This window comes from Erinaceus europaeus (genome assembly GCF_950295315.1).
Source record: "Erinaceus europaeus chromosome 6 unlocalized genomic scaffold, mEriEur2.1 SUPER_6_unloc_12, whole genome shotgun sequence".
NCBI classification, from domain to species: domain Eukaryota; kingdom Metazoa; phylum Chordata; class Mammalia; order Eulipotyphla; family Erinaceidae; genus Erinaceus; species Erinaceus europaeus.
In genome coordinates, this window is record NW_026647117.1 from 578,926 (window position 1) to 599,565 (window position 20,640).

Sequence of the window (20,640 nt, forward strand, 5' to 3'; positions counted from 1 at the left end):
TCTGTCATGGAGGCAGGAACCACAGGGTAATCCGTGCAAGACTACAGGACCACCCGGCCTGGCTCAGCAGGCAGTAGCAGTGGATCCACTGGGGCTGGAACAGCAGGAGCAGGGCGCCAGACCACGGCTCCATCATCCCAGGGCTCTGGCACCACTGGACCATCTTCTGTTGTCTCTCAGACTTCAAGCCAGTCTAAGGAAGGATCTGAATCCACAGGCTCATCTGTCATAGGATCTGATTCCACTTCAACCTCCTTGGTGTACCCATGGGCACCACTGGATTCTCTTCTACCCTGCTGGGCACTACTGCTTCCTCGGTGGGCATTGTCACAACCACAAGAGTTTTTCCTCAGGGATCCTCTGCTGACACAGCTCCAGCAGGTAAGCCTACACACAGTATATGCAAACGTCTTTTTTTCCTTTACATTCTCTCTTAGGTATTTTCAGGCCATTTTGAGCTGTTAATGGCTTCCTGAGTCTTCTTAAAATAATGAAGCTTTCATAGTCTAAGTCAGGTCATCATATATTCATCATTTATACATCATGTTCTGTTTAGTCTTTTTTTAATTTCATTATTAGAAACAGAAAGAAATTGAGATGGGAGAGGGCCATAGAGGAGAGAGGCAGACACCTGCAGTTCTACTTCACCACTCGTGAAGCTTCCCTACTGTAGATATGGACTAAAGGTTTGAACCTGGGTCTTGGAGCACTGTAATATGTGTGCTCAACCAGGTGCACCACGACCTGGCTCATCAGGTTCTGGTCTTTTAATTTATCAATATATTATTTAGAATTGTGCTAGTTGTTCTTATTTAACCCAACATTACAATGAAATTATTTTAAATGCTTGCAGATAATTCATCTACATAACAAGTTTATTTTTACCCTAACCCTTGTGATACATGATCTTTAGTTTCCCCCCTCTTTCAAATGGAATTCTCGAGAAATAATATTTTTAGGTTTAATGAGGACTGAAGCTTAGGCTGTCTAGTCTCCAGTCCTGTTCTCAGCCCCTACCCTCCTCACTCCAGTGGCTATAGGAACAATCTGTGTATAGCACATACATCCAACCACACTCTGCCTCTGGAACTTGCAGTGCAAAAGCAATGATTATTAAATGTGACTCAGTTATTCTTCCATAAGTAGAATGTACTATCCACTCTGTTTTATGCTTAATAATAATAAGATGTAGCACAGACCTCACTTAGTAGCTTGGTTCACTGTGTTATCAATACTGCAGGCTTTATTTCCCCTTTTCATTTGTGATTAATGGTGGTTACAATCTATTAAGATTACAGTATGTAGGTCCATGACATACTCCTTATCACTGGTTTTTTTTTCACCTATTTCAAACAATTAATCACTTCTGGCCTTTCCACTGCTACTCAGTGATGGTGGAGTATAGCCAAGTTTGTTACCTACATGAGTATAGATTTGTCACACATAAACTCAACCAAGAATTAGAAATTTCAAGCTTTTTTAAAAAAATATTTATATTTTTATTCCCTTTTATTGCCCTTGTTGTTTTATTGTTGTATTTTTTATTGATGTAATTATTGTTGGATAGGACAGAGAGAAATGGGGAGAGGAGGGCAAGACAGAGAGGGGGGGAGAGAGACACCTGCAGACCTGCTTCACTGCTTGTGAAGTGACTCCCGTGCAGATGGGGAACCGGGACTGGAACTGGGATCCTTACGCTGGACCTTGCACTTGGTGTCACGTGTCCTTAACCCACTGTGCTACTGCCCAACTCCTGAAATTTCAAGCTTTATTCAGGAAAATTGAGAACAGACATTTTAGAGTACATGTGTGGAGAGAAAGAGAGAGAGAGAGAAAGAAAGAGAGAGATCGAGAAATGAGTGTGGGAGTAAGTTACTGATATGTTGAGGGCCCCATGTTAGCAGAGCTAGAAAGGGCCTGTAACAGAGCCTTATCAACTCCCAAGCCCCGCCTCCACCCTCTTTCTAAGCCATGCCCATACCTGTTGTCACTCCCATTTCCTGTGCATTCTTTACTTTTTTAACAATTTTATTTATTCATTTATTTTCCCTTTTGTTGTCCTTGTTTTTTATTGTTGTAGTTACTATTGTTGTTGATATCATCGTTGTTAGATAGGACAGAGAGAAATGGAGAGAGGAGGGGAAGACAGAGGGGGAGGGAAAGATAGACTCCTGCAGACCTGCTTCACCACCTGGGAAGGGACTCCCCAGCAGGTGGGGAGCTGGGGGCTGGAACAGGGATCCTGACACTAATCCTTGAGCTTTGTACCACCTGTGCTTAACCTGCTGCACTACTGCCAGACTCCCCCATTCTTTCCTTTCTTCCCCACTGGCTTGGGAAACATGTTCTGGCAGTGGTGCTCCAAGGAGTGTCTATACTCCCCAGGTTCTCCCTATCCATTCTCTGACCTGAGCAGCTCTAAGGGGCAGCACACCTGAAGACACAAGGTCTGTTAATGCCCCTCCCAGAAAGTGAGAGTATCAAGGATGTAACACGGGAAGCCTCTCCTTAAAACAGGGCTGTGGTCCAGGAGTGGGCGTGGTGGGTGGAGCATCTCACCTGTGGACCTGAGGTCCTAGTTTATTCCTGCCATCTCGGGTGCTACAGGGATACTGTGCCCTCTGTATCTGTCCCTTGAGGTCCCCTTCATTAATACATATGTCACTGTAACCACAGGACTGTCATTTATACTTAAGACTCAGTTACCATTGCTATTAGAGCTGCTTCTGACCTCTGTATACTCCAGGAATCTGAGCTGTGGATGCTAGGATAGAGAGTCAGTATTCAGGGGCTGGGTGATGGTGCCTGTGGTAGAGTGCATATGTTGCTATGAACAAGGACCCCACCTGCAGGGGAAGCTTCACGAGTGGTGACGCAGGTCTGCAGGTGACTCTTGGTCTGTCTCACTCTCTATCTCCCCATCTCTCTCAATTTCTCCTTATCTATCTGCTAGCAGAGGAAATATATATATATATTATATTTGTATAATATATATATAATATATATATTATATATATTATATTTGTATAATATATAATATATATATATTTTATATATATATATATATATGTCCTACAACAAGGGCAACAAAAGGAAATAAATAATTTTTTTAATTTCGAAAAAAAAGGTGTAAAAAAAGAAAAAGTGGACAGGGGTAGATGGCATAATGGTTATACCAAGAGACTCATGCTTGAGGCTCACAGGTCCCAGGTTCAATCCCCCACACCACCATCAGCCAGAGCTGAGCAGGGTTATCTATAGTCCTATGTTTTCTAGTCAGACAAAAGAAGTGGGTTTCATGACTTGAGTGAAAATACAGCTTAACTACTGCTTCATGAAATCAGATGCTATCGACAAAAATCTTGAAAAAAAATCTCAGTGATATATATATATATTTTTTTTTCCTCCTCCAGGGTTATTGCTGGGCTCGGAGCCTGCACCATGAATCCACCGCTCCTGGAGGCCATTTTTTTTTCCGCCTTTTGTTGCCCTTGTTGTAGCTTCGTTGTGGTTATTATTATTGCCCTTGTTGATGCAATTCGTTGTTGGATAGGACAGAGAGAAATGGAGAGAGGAGGGGAAGACAGAGAAGGGGAGAGAAAGATAGACACCTGCAGACCTGCTTCACCGCCTGTGAAGCGACTCCCCTGCAGGTGGGGAGCCGGGGGCTCGAACCGGGATCCTTACGCCGGTCCCTGCGCATTGCGCCACATGCGCTTAACCCACTGCGCCACCGCCCGACCCCCAGTGATATTTTTAAAACTAGGTAACTTATCCCCCCCTTTTTAAGCCCTGAACTGTAGCAAGACACATTTGTATGGTCAGAATTTAGTTAGAAAAGACAGACACCTGCAGCCCTGCTTTACCATTCACAAAGCTTTTCCCTGCAGGTGGAGACCAGGGCCTTGAACCCAGGTCCTTGCGCACAGTAGTGTGTGTGCTTAACCAGGTGGACCACTGCCTGGCCCCCTAAAGAGGACAGTTTCAACATAAGTGTTTAAAATTCACTGCTTGCCCAGAATTTGAAAACTGAGAAAGCCCTTGGAACTGATCCTTAAGAAGTCTTGGGTGACCTGTAGGTTTACAGAGGCAGAATTTGGATTGTAAAACAGTAAAAAGTGGTAGCTAGAAGATCTAGTGACCACTCCCAGAAGCAACCAAGAATTACCCTTTACTTAAAATTATAGAATAAGACATGGGGGCCAGGCAGTGGTGCGCCTGGTTAAACACACATTACAGTGCACAATGATCTGGCTCCAAGCTCCTGGTCCCCACCTGCAGGGGGGAAGCTTCACAAGTGGTGAAGCAGGGCTGCAGGTGTCTCTCTGTCTCTGTCTCTCTCTATCTCCCTCCCTCTCCCTTCTCATTTTTTCTCTGTCCAATAGTAAATAAATAAATAAAGTGGAAAAAAATGAAGTATAAAAATAAGACATGAGGGGCCAGGTGTTGGTGCACCTGGTTAAGCACACACATTATAATTTACATGGATCTGGTCCCCACCTGCATGGGGAAAGCTTTGCCAGTGCTGCAGGTGCCTCTCTATCTCTCTCTCCCTTTTTATCTCTCCCTCCCCTCAATTTCTCTGTCTCCATTCAATAATAAAAATATTTTTAAAACTGATTTTTAAAAAGATAAAGGAAAATAATAAAGGGGCCTGGGCAGTAGTACACCTGGTTAAGTGCACATAGTACTAAGTATAAGAACCCAGTGAAGGATCTGGGATTGAACCCCTGGCTCCCCACTTGCAGGGGGAAGCTTCACAAGCAGTGAGGCAGGTCTGCTGGTCTCTTCCTCTCCTCTCAGTCTCTCTGTTCTTTTTTTATTTTTTATTTATTTAAGAAAGGAGACATTAACAAAACCATAGAATAAGAGGGTTCCAATTCCCATAACCTAATCTCCACATCCCATCCCCTCCCCTGATAGCCTTCCCACTCTCTATCTCTCTGGGAGTATGGATCCAGGGTCCTTGTGGGTTGCAGAGGGTGGAAGGTCTGGTTTCTGTAATTGCTTCCCCGCTGAACATGGGCCTTGACATGGGTTGATCCATACTCCCAGTCTCTCTGTTCTATCAAATAAAAATGGCCACTAGGAGCAGTGGATTTGTAGTGCAGGCAGAGAGCCCTAGCAATAACCCTGGAGGTAAAAATAAAAAGAAAATTAATTAAAATAAGACATGTGCTCATGCATGCTGACTAGGATGGTTTCTTCCTGGTAGATGGGTGTCATTTATGCACCTGTGGGAGCACATACTCAGGGACTCTGAAAGCCAAGGCCATTGGCCACTATCGCTGCCTGATCATTATCCACAAATAACCAGTTGCATGTTGCCAGATGTAACCTCCATTTTATTAACTTCATATTAACAGTGTGCCGTGGTCCACTGGGAGAAGAAAAAGTGGTGAGTATCCCATTTCTCTTTGCTTGAGTCCACACTTGCTGTCACCCCTCACTTGAATAACATGTGTCCACCTGACATGACCCATAGCCTGGAGACACATGGACGGCCAACTGCCACCAGTGCACCTGCATGGCTGCCAGGTCTGTGGACTGCAGACCCCGGGAGTGCCCCGCCCCACCCACATGTGGAGCCGGAGAGAAGGTGGTCACCTTCTCATCTAGTGATACATACCTGCTGTGACATTGGACACTATGGTGAGTCATACTAGCATGTTTAAAAAATATTAATAAAAACTTCAGAGGGTCATATAGCATAATGGTTCAGCAAAAAGACTTATTCCTGAGGCTCCTAGGTCCCAGGTTCAAAACCCCACACCAACATAAGCCAGAACTGAACAGTTCTCTGGTAAAACAGAAAAAGGAGGGGGCTGGTGGTGACACACTTGGTTGAGCGCATATGTTACAAGGTGCAAGGAGTGGTTCAAGTCCCCATCCCCCACCTGCAGGGGGAAAGCTTTGTGTCTCTGTCTCTTTCCCTCTCTACCTCTCCTTACCCTCTCGACTTCTAGCTGCCTCTATCCAATAAATAACAGTAATAAAAAATTAGAAATATTAAACCAGCATGTTTGAACTGAAGGGCCTAGTTTACTTTTGCATACCTAGGAGATATTTATTGAGCTACTTGTACGCGGTGCTTATGTGACGTTTACCATCCTAAGAGATGCTAATAGATGCTCTGTTTACTGGGCTCAAGACCCTGTTCCCACCTGCACAAGTGGTGGAGCTGTGCTGCTGGTGTCTCTTTCTCTCTCCCTCTCTTCTTCTGTGGCTCACCTCAAAGGGCACCAGTAGGGTTGGTCACTAAGTACCGGGCATGGAGGTTCTGAGCCAGTGTCCCAAAAAGACATGCTTTATGACATTCAGATCTGTGAGCTGGAAATCTGTGGTTGTGACTAGAGGAAATAGGTGGCCCAATTCTTAGAGATCAGAGAAGAAAACCCAGAGAGACCAGAACCTCATGTTATGTAAATAACAGCACAACATCTTCAGGATTGGATTCTGACAACTGATTTGTCATCTTGGAAATTTGTTTCATGTTTTTTTTTTGCAGTTAAAATCAGATTCCTTTATTGTATCAAAGTATAATCTGAGTTTTACAAAGTATTTTCCATATATATATATTTTTTTTCTTTCATCCCATTTTTTTTTTTACCAGAGCACTGCTCAGTTCTGGATGATACTGCTGCAGGAGATTTAACCTGGTACTTTAGTGTCTCAGAAATGAGAGTCTCTTTACATAACCATTAAGCCATCTACCCCACCTGTATTTTACATTTCTTAGAGGAGAAATACAACTTAACATGTTGTATAAAGGTAATATAATCTTCTAATTAATTAATTAATATTGAAAGCATATAGTTGTGAGGGAAAACATTTAATTTTTTAAGGACCACTATCAAGCAATCCTAAAAAACAGATGATTCTCAAGTTAATACCACTATAGTTTAACTCTTGCTACTATCAAAACATCTAAAAGGTATGTGGTGGAGCTGGGAAGACAGTTAAGTGGTTTTGCTAAAAGACTTTCACTCCTGAGGCTCCAAAGTTCCAGGTTCAGTTCCCAGCAGCAATATCAGCCAGAACTAAACAGTATTCTAGTAATCAACAAACAAATTAAATGAAAAATAATAGCATATAAAGAAAAAAAAAAGAGTGGGTGTCGGGCGGTAGCGCAGTGGGTTAAGCACACATGGCCCAAAGTGCAAGGACTGGCAGAAGGATTCCTGTTCCAGCCTCCGGCTCCCCACCTATAGGAGAGTCGCTTCACAGGCGGTGAAGCAGGTCTGCAGGTGTCTCTCTTTCTGTCCCCCTCTCTGTCTTCCCTCCTCTCTCCATTTCTCTCTGTCCTATCCAACAATGACGAGATCATCAACAACAACAATAATAACTACAACAACAGTAAAACAAGGACAAAAAATGGGAAAATCAATAATAAAAAAAAAAAAGGAAAATGGAAAAAATAGCCACCAGGAGCAGTGGATATGTAGTGCCAGCACCCAGCCTGGAGGCAAAAAAAAAAAAATTTTTTTAACTGTGAAAAAAAACATTAAGAATGGGGAGTCGGGCAGTAGCACAGTGAGTGAAGCGGAAGCGGAGCAAAACCCAAGGACCAGCTTAAGGATCCTGGTTTGTGCCCCCAGCTCCCCACCTGCAGGGGAGTCGCTCCACAGGCAATGAAGCAGATCTGTAGGTGTCTATCTTTCTCTCCCCCTCTCTGTCTTCCCCTCCTCTCTCCCTTTCTCTCTGTCCTATCCAACAGCTATGACATCAATAACAACAACAATAATAATAACAACAAAAAACAAGGGCAGCAAAAGAGAATACATAAATAAATATTTTAAAAATTAAAAATATAACCCCTTGGATTTTAAATTGACAACTTATTTATCACACTGAAATTATCATCTACCCTTCCTAGTTTTTAGTTTCCAAAGGTGATCTGACTGGAGAATAGATGAGTTTGTTTTTTTATAAAATCTTTTATATATATATATTTATTTTCCATTTGTTGCCCTTTTTTTGTAGTTATTTGTTGTTATTGATGTCATTGTTGTTGGATAGGACAGAGAGAAATGGAGAGAGGAGGGAAAGACAGAGTGAGGAGAGAAAGAGAGACACCTGCAGAACCTGCTTCACTGCCTGTGAAGCATCCCCACTACAGGTGGGGAACCACGGGCTCCAACTTGGATCCTTATGCCACTCCTTGTGCTTTGCGCTGCCTGTGTTTAACCCACTGTGTAACAGCTAGACTCTCTGCTTTTTTTTTTTTTTAACATAAACCTATGGTGATGTTTAGAAACTATGGAAACAGTAGGAGGTGGCTTGCAACACTGCATAGAACTTGCTGGCAGGAAACTTGATCCTAGATGTCATGTATGCCAGAGTGATGACCTGCTTCTTACTCTCACTAATAAATATAGAAGTGCATCTACTAAAAACGAAAATGTTTTACCTCAAGTCATTTATATGAAAAAAAAGTTCAGATAAATAAATGTCAGTTTATTAGTCATCTTATGGTTTGAGACCCAGAAATAAATACAACTTTGATTTTCAAACAAAAATGAATAATAGGGGTCAGGTGCTGGTTCACCCAGTGAAGTGCATAGTACTGTGTGCAAGGACCCGGGTTTGAGCCCCTGCTCTGTGGCTCTGCTCCCCACTTGCAGGGGGGAAGCTTCACAAGCAGTGAAGCAGGTCTGCAGGTATCTCTCTGTCTCTCTCCCTCTCTGTCTCTCCCTCCTCTCTCTATTTCTCTCTGTCCTATTAAATAAAAAGTAGAAAAGAAAAAGCAAACAAACAAAAAATTATGAAGCACTCTGGGGAGCTTGAAAGGGCACACAAGGAAGAAGATAATTTGTGGATCTTGCCTTTTGTTCTCATCTGATGAGCCAGTTATTCTGTGCCATGTTACCCTTACTATTTGTTATCCTTAAATTTAGACCGTGGTGGCCAGGTGGTGGAGTGCCTGGTTGAGTGCTCACATTATAGTGCATAGGGACCCGGTTCAAGCTCCCAGTCCCCACCTTCAGGGGGAAAGCTTTGTGAGTGGTGAAGCAGTCTGCAGGTGTCTCTGTCTCTCTGACTCTCTATCTACCCCTCCCTTCTCAGTTTCTGTGTCTCTATCCAATAATAACAACAACAACAGTTCAGAGTGTGGTGGTGACTGGCTGCCTGCTTACCATAAAATAACTTTCCTTGAAACCCTGGTATAGTAGAGTAACATTGTGATAAAAATAAAGATAATAATAGAAAATTAATTTACATGATAGAAGTCTACATCAAATTGGCATTTTAAATAAGAAAGCTCTTTTTTGAGGTCCCCTGTTACGGAGCACATGAGTGGAAACAAACTGCTTCTGGAAAGCGTTGTTTTCAGTAGCTTAACTTTTTCCTTTCCTTAATTTCCTTTTCTTTTTAAACTATCTCTGTGCATTGTTGTGTGTTTAACCAAGTATACCACTGCCTGACCCCCCCTTTTTTCTCTTGGCTTTTCTTTCTTTGTTTATTTTTCCTTTCTTTCTTTCTTTCTTTCTTGCTTTTGGGCTTATCACCTGGTTTCAGGGCCAGCACTATGATTCCACTGGTCCTGGCAGCCATATATTTATTGATTCATTTATTTATTTATTTTGGCTAAGACAGAGAGAAACTGAGAGGGGAGGGGGTATATAGAGAGGGATAGAGACCTGTTTCTCTGCTTGTGAAGTGTCCCTCTGCAGGTGAGGAGCCAGGGCCTCCAACCAAGATCCTTGCATGGGTCTTTGTGCTTTTATACTATGTGCACTAAACCCAGTGCACCCCCACCTACCCCACCCTCCCATTTGCATTCCTTTATAGGTGAGAGGAAATACAAAATAAGAGGCAAAATCTTCACCCAGCACTTTGTATAGGCCAGAAGAAGCTCTGCAAATGTCCCCCCTCAACTTAGAGGGAGAGGGGAGTTTCTCTGCATGTGATGCCTCTTTTTTTTTTTTAAATTATCTATGTCTGGATTGACTGATTGATTAGATAGAAACAGAGAAATTGATAAGGGAGGAGCATATCGAAAGGGAAAGAGATGGAGACACCTATACCTACATTTCACCACTTGTGAAGTTTTCCCTCTGCTGGTGGGGGTCCAGGGGCTTGAACCCAGGTCCTTGTGCACTATGATGTATGCACTTAACCAGGTGCACCACCACCTGCCCCCCTGTTTTTTTTTGCTTTTAAAGAAGCTCCCACTGATTTTTTTTGTATACAACTCTCTATATATGCTATTCTCTTTTAAAGTTTTATTTATAAAAAGGAAACATTGACAAGGCCATAGGATAAGAGGGGTACAGTTCCCACCACCAGAACTCCACATGCCATCCCCTCCCAATGGCTTTCCTATTCTTTATCCCTCTGGGAGTATGGACTCAGGGACATTATGGTGTGCAGAATATAGGTCTGGATTCCGTAACTGCTTACATGCTGAATATGGTTGTTTACAAGTGGATCCATACTCTCAGCCTGTCTTTCTCTTTCTCTAGTGGGGCAGAGCTCTGGGGAAGTGGGCTCCAGGACACATTGGTGGAGTCGTCTGTCCAGGGAAGTCCAGTAGGCATCTTGGTAGCATCTGAAACCTGGTGGCTGAAAGAAGAGCCAAACAAATTGTTGACCAATCATGAACCTAAAGGCTGGAATATTGCAGATGAAGATTTGGGTTCTCCATTTTGAAGATAGCTAGTAGGCCTATTTTAGTTCTATTCCAAAGGGTTATATATTCCAGTGGGATATTATATTCCTACTGCTTTGTCCTCCTCTCAGGCAGTCTCATCATGCAGGTAGCAAGGGTGGGTCTGGGAAAAGCCCTATTTCTTTTTCTGGCTCTGAGATTTTGAACTTTACATCCTGTCTCTAGATTTTATTCAAACTTAAGTCTGTCTCGAAACCCTAACACCATCAACACAAAATGAGTTGAGTTAGATTCTTAAAATTTATTTTGGATTTGAGTCCCCACCACACCTGCAGAGGAAAAGCTTTGTGAATGGTGAAGCAGTGCTGCAGGTCTCTCTCTCTTCTCCCTCTTTACTTCCCCTTTCCCTTTTGATTTCTGCTGTTACTATCCAATAAATAAAGATAATAAAATATTTTAAAATTATTTTTTAATTTTTAAAATATTTATTTTCCCTTTTGTTGTCCTTGTTATTTTATTGTTGTAGTTATTATTGTTCTTATTGATGTCCTTGTACTTGGATAGGACAGAGAGAAATGGAGAGAGGAGGAGAAAACAGGGGGAGAGAAAGTCACCTGCAGACCTGCTTCACTGCCTGTGAAGCAAACCCTCTGCAGTTTGAGAGCCAGTGTACTTAACCCACTGTGCTACCTCCTGACTTTGCTTAGATTATTTTTAAGGAATTTGTATTTACAATTAAATTTTGATTTGATAGAACAAGGCAATTCATACAAGGAAGGGAGATAATGGAGAGAGAGAAAGACACGTACAGCTCTGCTTGCTTGTCAAGCTTAACCCCACCCCCTAGCAGGTAGGCACTGGGGCCTTGAACCTGGGTCATTAGTCATGGTTATGTGCATGCTCAACTGAGGTCAACACCACCTGTGCCTATTTTAAAATTATTAAACAATTTTTTAAGAATCCCCTCAACTCATCATCTGCACTATTCCAGCTTAGGTCCATGATTGGTCAATGATTTGTTTGGCTTTGAGTATTAACTCTTTTCAACCACCAGGTTCCAGGTGCTAGCATGATGCTGACCAGACTTCCCAGGACAGACAACAACACCAGTGTGTCCTGGAGCTCTGCTTCCCCAGAGCCCTTCCCCACTAGGGAAAGATAGAGACAAGCTGGGAGTATGGATCAACCAGTCAACGGCCATGTTCAGCGAGGAAGCAATTGCAGAGGCCAGACCTTCCATCTTCTGCATCCCACAATGACCTTGGGTCCATACTCCCAGGGTTAAAGAATAAGAAAGCTATCAGGGGAGGGATGGGATACAGAGTCTGGTGGTGGGAATCGTGTGGAGTTGTACCCCTGTGCTTTACTCAATGTTTCCTTTTTATAAATAAAAAAATTAAAAAAGGGAGTTCGGAGGTAGTGCAGCGGGTTTAGCGCAAGTGGTACAGCATAAGGATCCTGGTTCCAGCCCCCAGCACCCCACCTGCAGGGGTCTGGCTTCACAGTCAGTGAAGCAGGTCTGCAAGTGTCTTTCTCTCCTGGTCTTCCCTTCTTCTCTTCTTCCCTTTGTCCCATCTGCGTCCAGCGCAGCGCCATGGAGCCCAGCGGCCTGCGCCCTAATGCCTCCTTGCCCCCACGCTGCATTGCATTGCATCGCACCCATAGGCCCCAGCGCTGGGGCTCGACCCCGTGCCCTGAGCACCTGGCCAGGACTGTGCGGAGGCCCCCCGCGTGGAAGTACTGCTGAGGACTCGGGACAGTGCTGTGCCGGACAGCCTCAGCCAGGTCCATCTTGCTGGAGCCCATCTACTGGGATTCCTCCAATGCCAAGTAAGTGGCCCCAGGGGCCCTGTGCCCTCAATGGCTTGGGTATTGTGCCTGCCTGGGAAGGTGCTGGGTGGGGGGAGGGGCGAAGTCAGGGTGCAGCCGCTGAGGGGCCAGAGTCCCCGGGACCCTGTCCCCAGGCAGGGACACCCTAGAAGGGTGGCTGTGCACCCCCAGATCCAGCTGCTTTTGGCTTCTGGGAGCAGGAGCGCAGGGACCCCGCCAGAGAGTCTGGGAGGCTGGCCTTCCCTTTCCTTCCTGCCGGGAGAGGGGTCCTTGGGTCCCTGGGCTTCCCCAGCATGTCCCTGCCAGCAGCTCCCAGCACCCCGAGGGTGAGGACCCTCCTGTGCAGGAGGATTCCGGACAGTGTGCCTCCCGCCCACCCCAACCCCCCGGGCAGGAGGGGACCCAGGAACCCACCAGCCTGCTGTGGCTTCAGGAGCGGCCAAGCCCAGAGAACTTTCCGTGCGCCCCCCCCACCCAAAATGTGTGCTGGCTGTCCTTCCTCTCAGTGTGGTCCACGATGAGGTCCTCTGGGAAGATGGTTTGGAATCTTGAACTTCGAGTTTGGCCTGGGGCAACATGGCGAGCCAAGCTCCCAGACTAGGGTGAAGGCTGGGGCTCGGGGTGTGGGTCCAGGTTGGGGGTCTCCTGGCATTTCTAGAAGTGGAGTGTTTTTTCTGCCTTTGTCTCTCTCGGAAGAGACATGCATTTCAGAGAAGTGCCCCAGGCCTGCTGGCGTGAACCCATGTGGAGCTGTGCTGGGCTGTGAATTGAGTCTGGGCTGAGGGTCTGGCACTTTGCAACCTGCTGGTCCAGGGAGGCCACTCTCAGTTCCCCCCCTACCCCCCCACCCCTTCCGGAAGGTTTGGTCCTGGCTGGGCTCCATGTGCGGTGGGGGTGGGTGGGGGGCGCCTGGGGCTCTTGTGTCTGCTGGGACAGTCCTGGGGGGACTGCGGTCCGCCTGTGCACAATGAGATGGCCAGTGCGCTGGCAAGTGGGAGCTGCACTAGGAGCTGGGCAGAGCCAGGCAGGAGCCAATCTTGGAGCTGGGTAGGAACCGGGCAGAAACCGCGGTTTTAAAACAAAGGAAGTTAAAAAGGAAAAAAAAATGTTACTTATTAATACAAAAAAGAGAAGCAGATCATGACTATGGCATATGCAATGCTGTGGACTGAATTCAGGACTTAATGCCGACAGATCCATTGCCGTAGCCATTCTGCAATTCTAGAGTATAAATAGGTTATTTTATTTTGTTGTTGTTGTTGTTACCAAGGTCTCATTGTCTCCCTTTCTTTTTTGTTCTTTTCTATTCTTTTCCACTCTTTCTTTATTTTTATTTATTTTTCCTTTCTGTTGCCCTTGTTGCTTAACATTGTTGTGGTTATTAATGTCGTTGTTGTTGGATAGGACAGAGAGAAATGGAGAGAGGAAGGGAAGACATAGAGGGGGAGAGAAAGACAGACACCTGCAGACCTGCTTCACCACCTGTGAAGGGACTCCCGGGCAGGTAGGGAGCCAGGGACTCGAACCAGGATCTTTCCGCTAGTCCTTGAGCTTTGCGTCATGTGTGCTTAACCGGCTGTGCCACTGCCCAACTCCAACTGTCTCCATCTCTTAACACTTTTTAAATAAGATTATAATATAGTACTAGCTGCAGATGATATAAAATTTAAGATTATAATATAGTACTGGCTGCAGATTGGCTTTTTTGAAAAAAATCATGGTAATATTGTTCTCTTAACTGTACATCTTTTAAGTAATACAAAGACTTTTTAAAAATTTTTCTCAAATATTGTGCCTGGGGATCAATCCCACCCAGAACCTTGCACCTGCATGGGACAGCTAGAAGCCTCCCCGCCAGTCTCCATTCTGTATCCTTTAAGAGAGGGAGATGGGAGTCGGGCTGTAGCGCAGCGGGTTAAGCGCAGGTGGCGCAAAGCACAAGGACCGGCATAAGGATCCCGGTTCGAACCCCGGCTCCCCACCTGCAGGGGAGTCGCTTCACAGGTGGTGAAGCAGGTCTGCAGGTGTCTATCTTTCTCTCCTCCTCTCTGTCTTCCCCTCCTCTCTCCATTTCTCTCTGTCCTATCCAACAACGACAACAACAATAATAACTACAACAATAAAACAACAAGGGCAACAAAAGGGAATAAATAAATAAAATAAATATTAAAAAAAAGAGAGGGAGACATGCAAAGCACTGCTCCTCTATGCACGGAGTCCCTCCCATTGCCTGCCTGTGGTGTGTACTTGCAGTGTTGAGGATCAGACCCCCAGCCACATACTATATAAAGCATGTGCTTTACCCCCTGAGCTGCCTTCAGATCCTGAGTTTGATCCCTGGCATTGCATGTACCAGAATGATGCTCTCATTCTCTCTCATGAATAAAAAGTTATGTTATGTTATATTATGTTTTTAAGAAACGTATGTTATGTTGTGTTTTCTGTTTAAGAAACAGACAACCTGCACCTATATTTAGGCTGGTAACTGGACTCAACAGTAGTCCAGGCCTACTTAAAATCCAGAATCAACAAATTTAGAACCAAGGCAAAGGAGAGAACAGTTATACAATCTTTTTTTTGAAGACACTGAGTAGCTTCTTTTCATTGGTCTACATGTACTACAGAAGGGGGTAGAGGGGCACAGAAGCAGCACTCTAGCATATGCAGTGCTTGGGATTGGACTCAGGAACTACAATTTAGAAGCTCTGAGTTCTTCCATTGTGCAACTTACCCATCTTCAGAGATAGTTTTCCTTTGTTTTGTTCTAAAGACCTTATTTATTCATTAAGGAGAGAGATACGAGCAGGAAGGATCACTGGGGATTGAACTTGGGACCTCATGCCTGAGAATCCTGTACTTTATCCACTCTACCTCCTCCTCCCAGACCACTGATAATTTGGCTTTTATTGGAATTTGAACTACTGAAGAAACACTCTTGGGGTCCAGTTGGTAGCGCAGCAGGTTAGAAGCACATGGCATGAAGCGCACAGATGGGTGTTGGGATCCCGGTTTGAGCTCCCCACCTGCAGGAATGTCACTTCAGAAGAGGTGAAGCAGGCCTACAAGTGTGTATATCTTTCTCTCCCTGTCTCTGTCTTCCCCTCCTCTCTCCATTTCTCTGAACTATCCAATAACAATAACAACAATGATAAACAACAAGGGCAACAAAAGGGAAAAAATAGCCTTCAGGAGAAGTGGATTCATAGTGTAGGCACTGCGCTCAGCAATAACCCTGGAGACAAAAAAAAAAAAAAAAAAAAAGATTCTGCCCTGTGTGTGTCCTGCACTGGCAGCTCTTTTCTTGACATATTGGTTGTGTATGCATGTAGCTATGTCAAGTATAAACATCTTAAGGGCATACACAATAGAATGATCTCACTCTTAGTCTGTAAACTGCTCTATATCAGACTTGTTATCTCCATTTTAGTGATTATATCAGATTCTCTGTTTACTTTTCAAATTCTGACCTTATGCCAATGATGTAGGCATAATTCAGGGCTATCAAATAAGACAGGCTTACTTTTAGCCGAAAGGGCCCTGTTGACCGCTATCTGAGTTTACTCTGATGTGGCCAAAACACTGAAGAAGCTGGAAACAGAACTACAAAGATGACAAAGAATTTCTAACATAACTGCTTTTAGTACATAGCTGCCAGTAAGAAAGAAATGGATCGCATAAGTGATCAGGCATTATAAGTTTCAGGGTCCCCAACAAGCTGGCTCTTCCCTGAGACAGGTGCATTCTTATGAAGAATATTGTTTGCATTATCTATTTATTTATTGTGCTGAGCTGAGGAATTAACCAAGGGCCTTACACATGTACAATACTACAGTGCACTCCACCCACCTTATTATTTTCCACTCTGTATCCTGATTGAATAAATACAGAGATAAATAGAGAAGGAAAAACAATGGGAAAACACGAGGATATCATTCCTCCAGCCTGAGAGCCCCTTGGTGCTCCTAGTGAAGTTTAGATCTTCCCACCAACTGCCTACTAGCCTATTCTTTATACTCACTTACCTATCTACATACTTCTGTGTGGCTTAGGGGTCTCACACCTGTATGATCTCACCACTCAGCAACCCTCTCCTAGTCAATTTTCTTATTCTGTTGATTCTTGGGGGGCACAGAGGGAAAAGCAGAAAGATTAAAGAGACCACAGTACCACTCTACCATCCATGGAGCTCCTCCCTTGTCCCCAGTGCTCCTCATAGCACTGTGGGATCACTCTATTTATATTAAAAGCCAGTACACTGAGAGTCCCACTTTAGTGACTCTGCTATATTGGGTAACCACATTAATAGCAATCCTTTTTTGATATGAACTCATGTCTTTAAAGAAGCAAAATAAGTATACACTTAACTCTCTTCTTGATTTCTCCTTTACTCCCAGCAATTGTATTTGTGTCATAATTCTCTTTTATTCTAGGATTTTTTTATGTGGGGAGAAGTGCCTGGATCAGCCAATTCAGAAGCTGCTCCAATCAGCAGATGAAGAAGCCATTACTGCATTTTTGGAAGAAAACTTTAAATCTCCCAAATGAATGATGACTCATTATTGACATTATGGTAACGTTTATGTTATCTATCCAATATGTGAAATGGATCTTTTTTAAGAAGCAGACCAAGGGATCAGGGAAATGGCTCGGCACCTCATATTCAGGAACAATCCTCTGGAACCTTGTTCTGGTTTCTCTCTTAAAGCAAAATAAATCTAAAAAGTAAAAAAGAATAGATTGGCACAAGGAAATACTCTGCTATTTATTTTGCTTTTTTTTTTTTAGAGGGAGGGGGTTTGTTTGTTTGTTTTGGAGGTAGTTTTGGGCAAAGCATGCTCTCTATACTGAGCTCTGTTCCAGGACCAGAATTGTCTTCTGATGTTATGGAAATCTTTGAAAGCTTTTGAAACATAACTTAAAATACACAGCCATCAGGGTTATCACTTGGAGCTCAGTGTCTATATGACTCCACTGCTCCCAGCACTTTTTGTTGTTGTTTGTTTTCTTTCTTTTTGATAGAGGGTGAGAGAGAGAGTGAAATAGAAAGTAAGAGAGTAGTAGCACTGCTCTAGAAGCTTCCACCCAGCAGGCACTCATATGGTGGCTGAAGTTTCAAACCTGGCTCCTTACTTTTGGTAACCTGGATGCTCACTGGATGAGTCACCTACCAGCTCAGAGTTCTTCACCACAAGAAGCTGGAATACGCATTCTTTTCAAATCCACAGGGCGCATCCTCCAGGATAGACCACATGTTAGGCTACAAAGACAGTATCAACAAATTCAAGAGCACTAAAATCATCCCAAGCATCTTCTCAGACCACAGTGGAGTAAAGCTAACACTCAACAACAAACATAAAATTACTAAAAGTCACAAAATTTATAAACTCAACAACATACTGCTGAATAACCACCCAGTCAAAGAGGAACTCAAGCAAGAAATTCAAATGTTTCTAGAAGCAAATGAAAATGAAGACACAGGCTACCAAGATATTTGGTACACAACTAAAGCAGTACTTAGAGGGAAACTCATAACTATACTAGCACTCATTACAGAACAAGAAAAAGCTCAAGTGAAGGACTACACTGCACGCCTTAAAGACTTAGAAGAAGAACAAAGGAACCCTAAGGCATCCAGAGGGACCGAAGTGGCAAAAATTAGAGCTGAACTAAACAACATGGAAAATAAGAGAACCATACAAAAGATCAATGAAGCCAAATGTTGGTTCTTTGAAAAATTAAACAAAGGAGTCGGGCGGTGGTGCAGTGGGTTAAGCGCATGTGGCGCAAAGCACAGGGACCGGCGTAAGGATCCCGGTTCGAGCCCCCGGCTCCCCACCTGCAGGGGAGTCGCTTCACAGGCGGTGAAGCAGGTCTGCAGGTGTCTATCTTTCTCTCCCCTCTCTCTCTGTCTTCCCCTCCTCTCTCCATTTCTCTCTGTCCTATCCAACAACAAAGCAACGTCAACAATGGCAATAATAACCGCAACGAGGCTGCAACAACTAGGGCAACAAAAAGGGGAAAAAAAATGGCCTCCAGGAGCGGTGGATTCATGGTGCAGGCACCGAGCCCAGCAATAACCCTGGAGGAAAAAAAAAAAAAAGAAAAATTAAACAAAATTGTCAAACCCTTAGACTCACTAGAAAAAGGGAGATGGGCTTGAAGACAGAAAAGATATAGAATTGTAAATGATAGAGGAGATAGCACAACAGACACCACAGAAATCAAAAAAATTAAGCGAACCTTCTACAAACTACATGCCACTAGCTTAAGAATTTGGAAGCTTCTGTACAGCCAAAGAAACTATCACCCCTCACAGAATGGGAGATCTTCACATGCCATACATCAGACAAGAGACTAATCAGTAAAATATACAAAGAGCTCAGCAAACTTAGCACCAAAAAAGCAAGTGACCCCATCCAAAAATGGGCAGAGGATATGAACAAAACATTCACATCAGAGGAGATCCAAAAGGCTAACAAACATGAAAAACTTCTCCAGGTCGCTGATTGTCAGAGAAATGCAAATCAAGACAACACTGAGATACCACCTCACTCCTGTGAGAATGGCATACATCAAAAAGGACAGCAGCTACAAATGCTGGAGAGGCTGTGGAGACAGAGGAACCATTCTGCACTGCTGGTGGGAATGTAAATTGGTCCAGCCTCTGTGTAGACCAGTCTGGAGAACTCTCACAAGCTAGACATGGACCTTCCATAAGACCCAGTAATTCCTCTCCTGGGGATATACTCCAAGGACTCCATAACACCCAACCAAAAAGATATGTGTAAACCTATGTTAATAGCAGCACAATTCGTAATAGCTAAAACCTGGAAGCAACCCAGGTGCCCAGCAACAGATGAATGTCTGAGAAAGCTGTGGTATATATACACAATGGAATACTATGCAGCTACTAAGAACAATGAACCCACCTTCTCTGACCCATCTTGGATGGAGCTAGAAGGACTTAAGTGAACTAAGTCAGAAAGATAAAGGTGAGTAGGGGATGATCCCACTAATCAACAGAAGTTGAGAAAGAAGAACAGAAAGGGAAACTAAAGCAGGATCTGACTAAATCTAGGGTAGGGCACCAAAGTAAAAACCCTATAGTGAGGGGGAGGGTGGACATTCAGCTTCCTGGGGGGTCTGGGGTGGATGGGGGTGGGAGGGAACACAGTCTTTTGGTGGTGAGAATGGTGTCTATGTACATCCCTATTAAATGGTAGTCATATAAATCATTAACTAATATGAGAGGGGAAAAATTGATTGTATGTCTTAAACTTTTTAAAACACAGACTGAGTCTTTATAATACATAGGCTGAGTGTTTGATATGTTGACTCTCTCAAAAGCTAGATGAGGGAGAACAGAAGCAACCTGTGGCACAGCTTTATATAAGATGTTGGTTATTGTACAGCAAATCCTAACAAAGGGACTTTTCAAAGTTAACCCAATGACCAAACAATGTGATGATAACAATAACTATCCATTGTCTTCTTGAACCCTAAGACAGCAGGAACCTCACATTTCCACTATAGAGCCTATATTCCCCCAGTTTTGGAACCCTAGGGTGGGGCGCACTTTCCTGCATGCTTTTCTCAATTCATATCAAATAATATTGCATCCACTGATCACAACCTAACCAACGCAGCGAGTGCCACCTCAGCATGCTTCACTTCATACTGTGTTCAGAGACTTCAGGTGTGAAATGATAACCCTTCAGCTTCATTACTTGGGTGTGACCGTTCCTTTCATAGTATTCTCTAATTCCTTTCCAGGTGGTTCACTTCCTAACAAAGTCCCAAAACCTAGATATAGACCAGGTCCTCTGAGATAGAGAATATGTTCACACGTATCTATAAACTAGTGCAAAATATATACCTGAAAGCAAAAGTACACAATAGTCTGCAGTAAGTACCCCCCAACTATTCATCTGCACTGTTCTAGCCTTTAGGTCCATGATTGTTCAACAATTTGTTTGGCTTTGTATGTTAACTCTCTTTTCAGCCACCAGGTTCCAGATGCCAGCAGGATGCCTACCAGACTTCCCTGGACAGACGAGCCCACTAGTGTGTCCTGGATCTCTGCTTCCCCAGAGACCCACCCCACTAGGGAAAGAGAGAGGCAGGCTGGGAGTATGGATCGACCAGTCAATGCCCATGTTCTGCAGGGAGCAAATACAGAAGCCAGATCTTCCACCCTC

General features: G+C 44.0%; 1 protein-coding gene across 1 annotated transcript; it reads left to right on the forward strand.

The window, feature by feature from the left end:
• Positions 1-60: 60 nt before the first annotated feature.
• On the forward strand, positions 61-5,638 carry LOC132536119 (apomucin-like). Its single transcript, XM_060183781.1, has 3 exons — positions 61-381; positions 5,367-5,398; positions 5,486-5,638. Exons 1-3 carry the CDS (start codon positions 267-269, stop codon positions 5,636-5,638), a joined length of 300 nt encoding a protein of 99 aa, XP_060039764.1. The 5' UTR covers positions 61-266.
• The last annotated feature ends 15,002 nt before the right edge of the window (positions 5,639-20,640 follow it).

Coding starts and splice junctions, on each gene's coding strand:
- LOC132536119 (XM_060183781.1), top strand. CDS start 267: ATGGGCACCACTGGATTCTCTTCTACCCTGCTGGGCACTACTGCTTCC. Junction 382..5,366: donor TGCTGACACAGCTCCAGCAG/GTAAGCCTACAC, acceptor TCATATTAACAG/TGTGCCGTGGTCCACTGGGA. Junction 5,399..5,485: donor CACTGGGAGAAGAAAAAGTG/GTGAGTATCCCA, acceptor CATGACCCATAG/CCTGGAGACACATGGACGGC.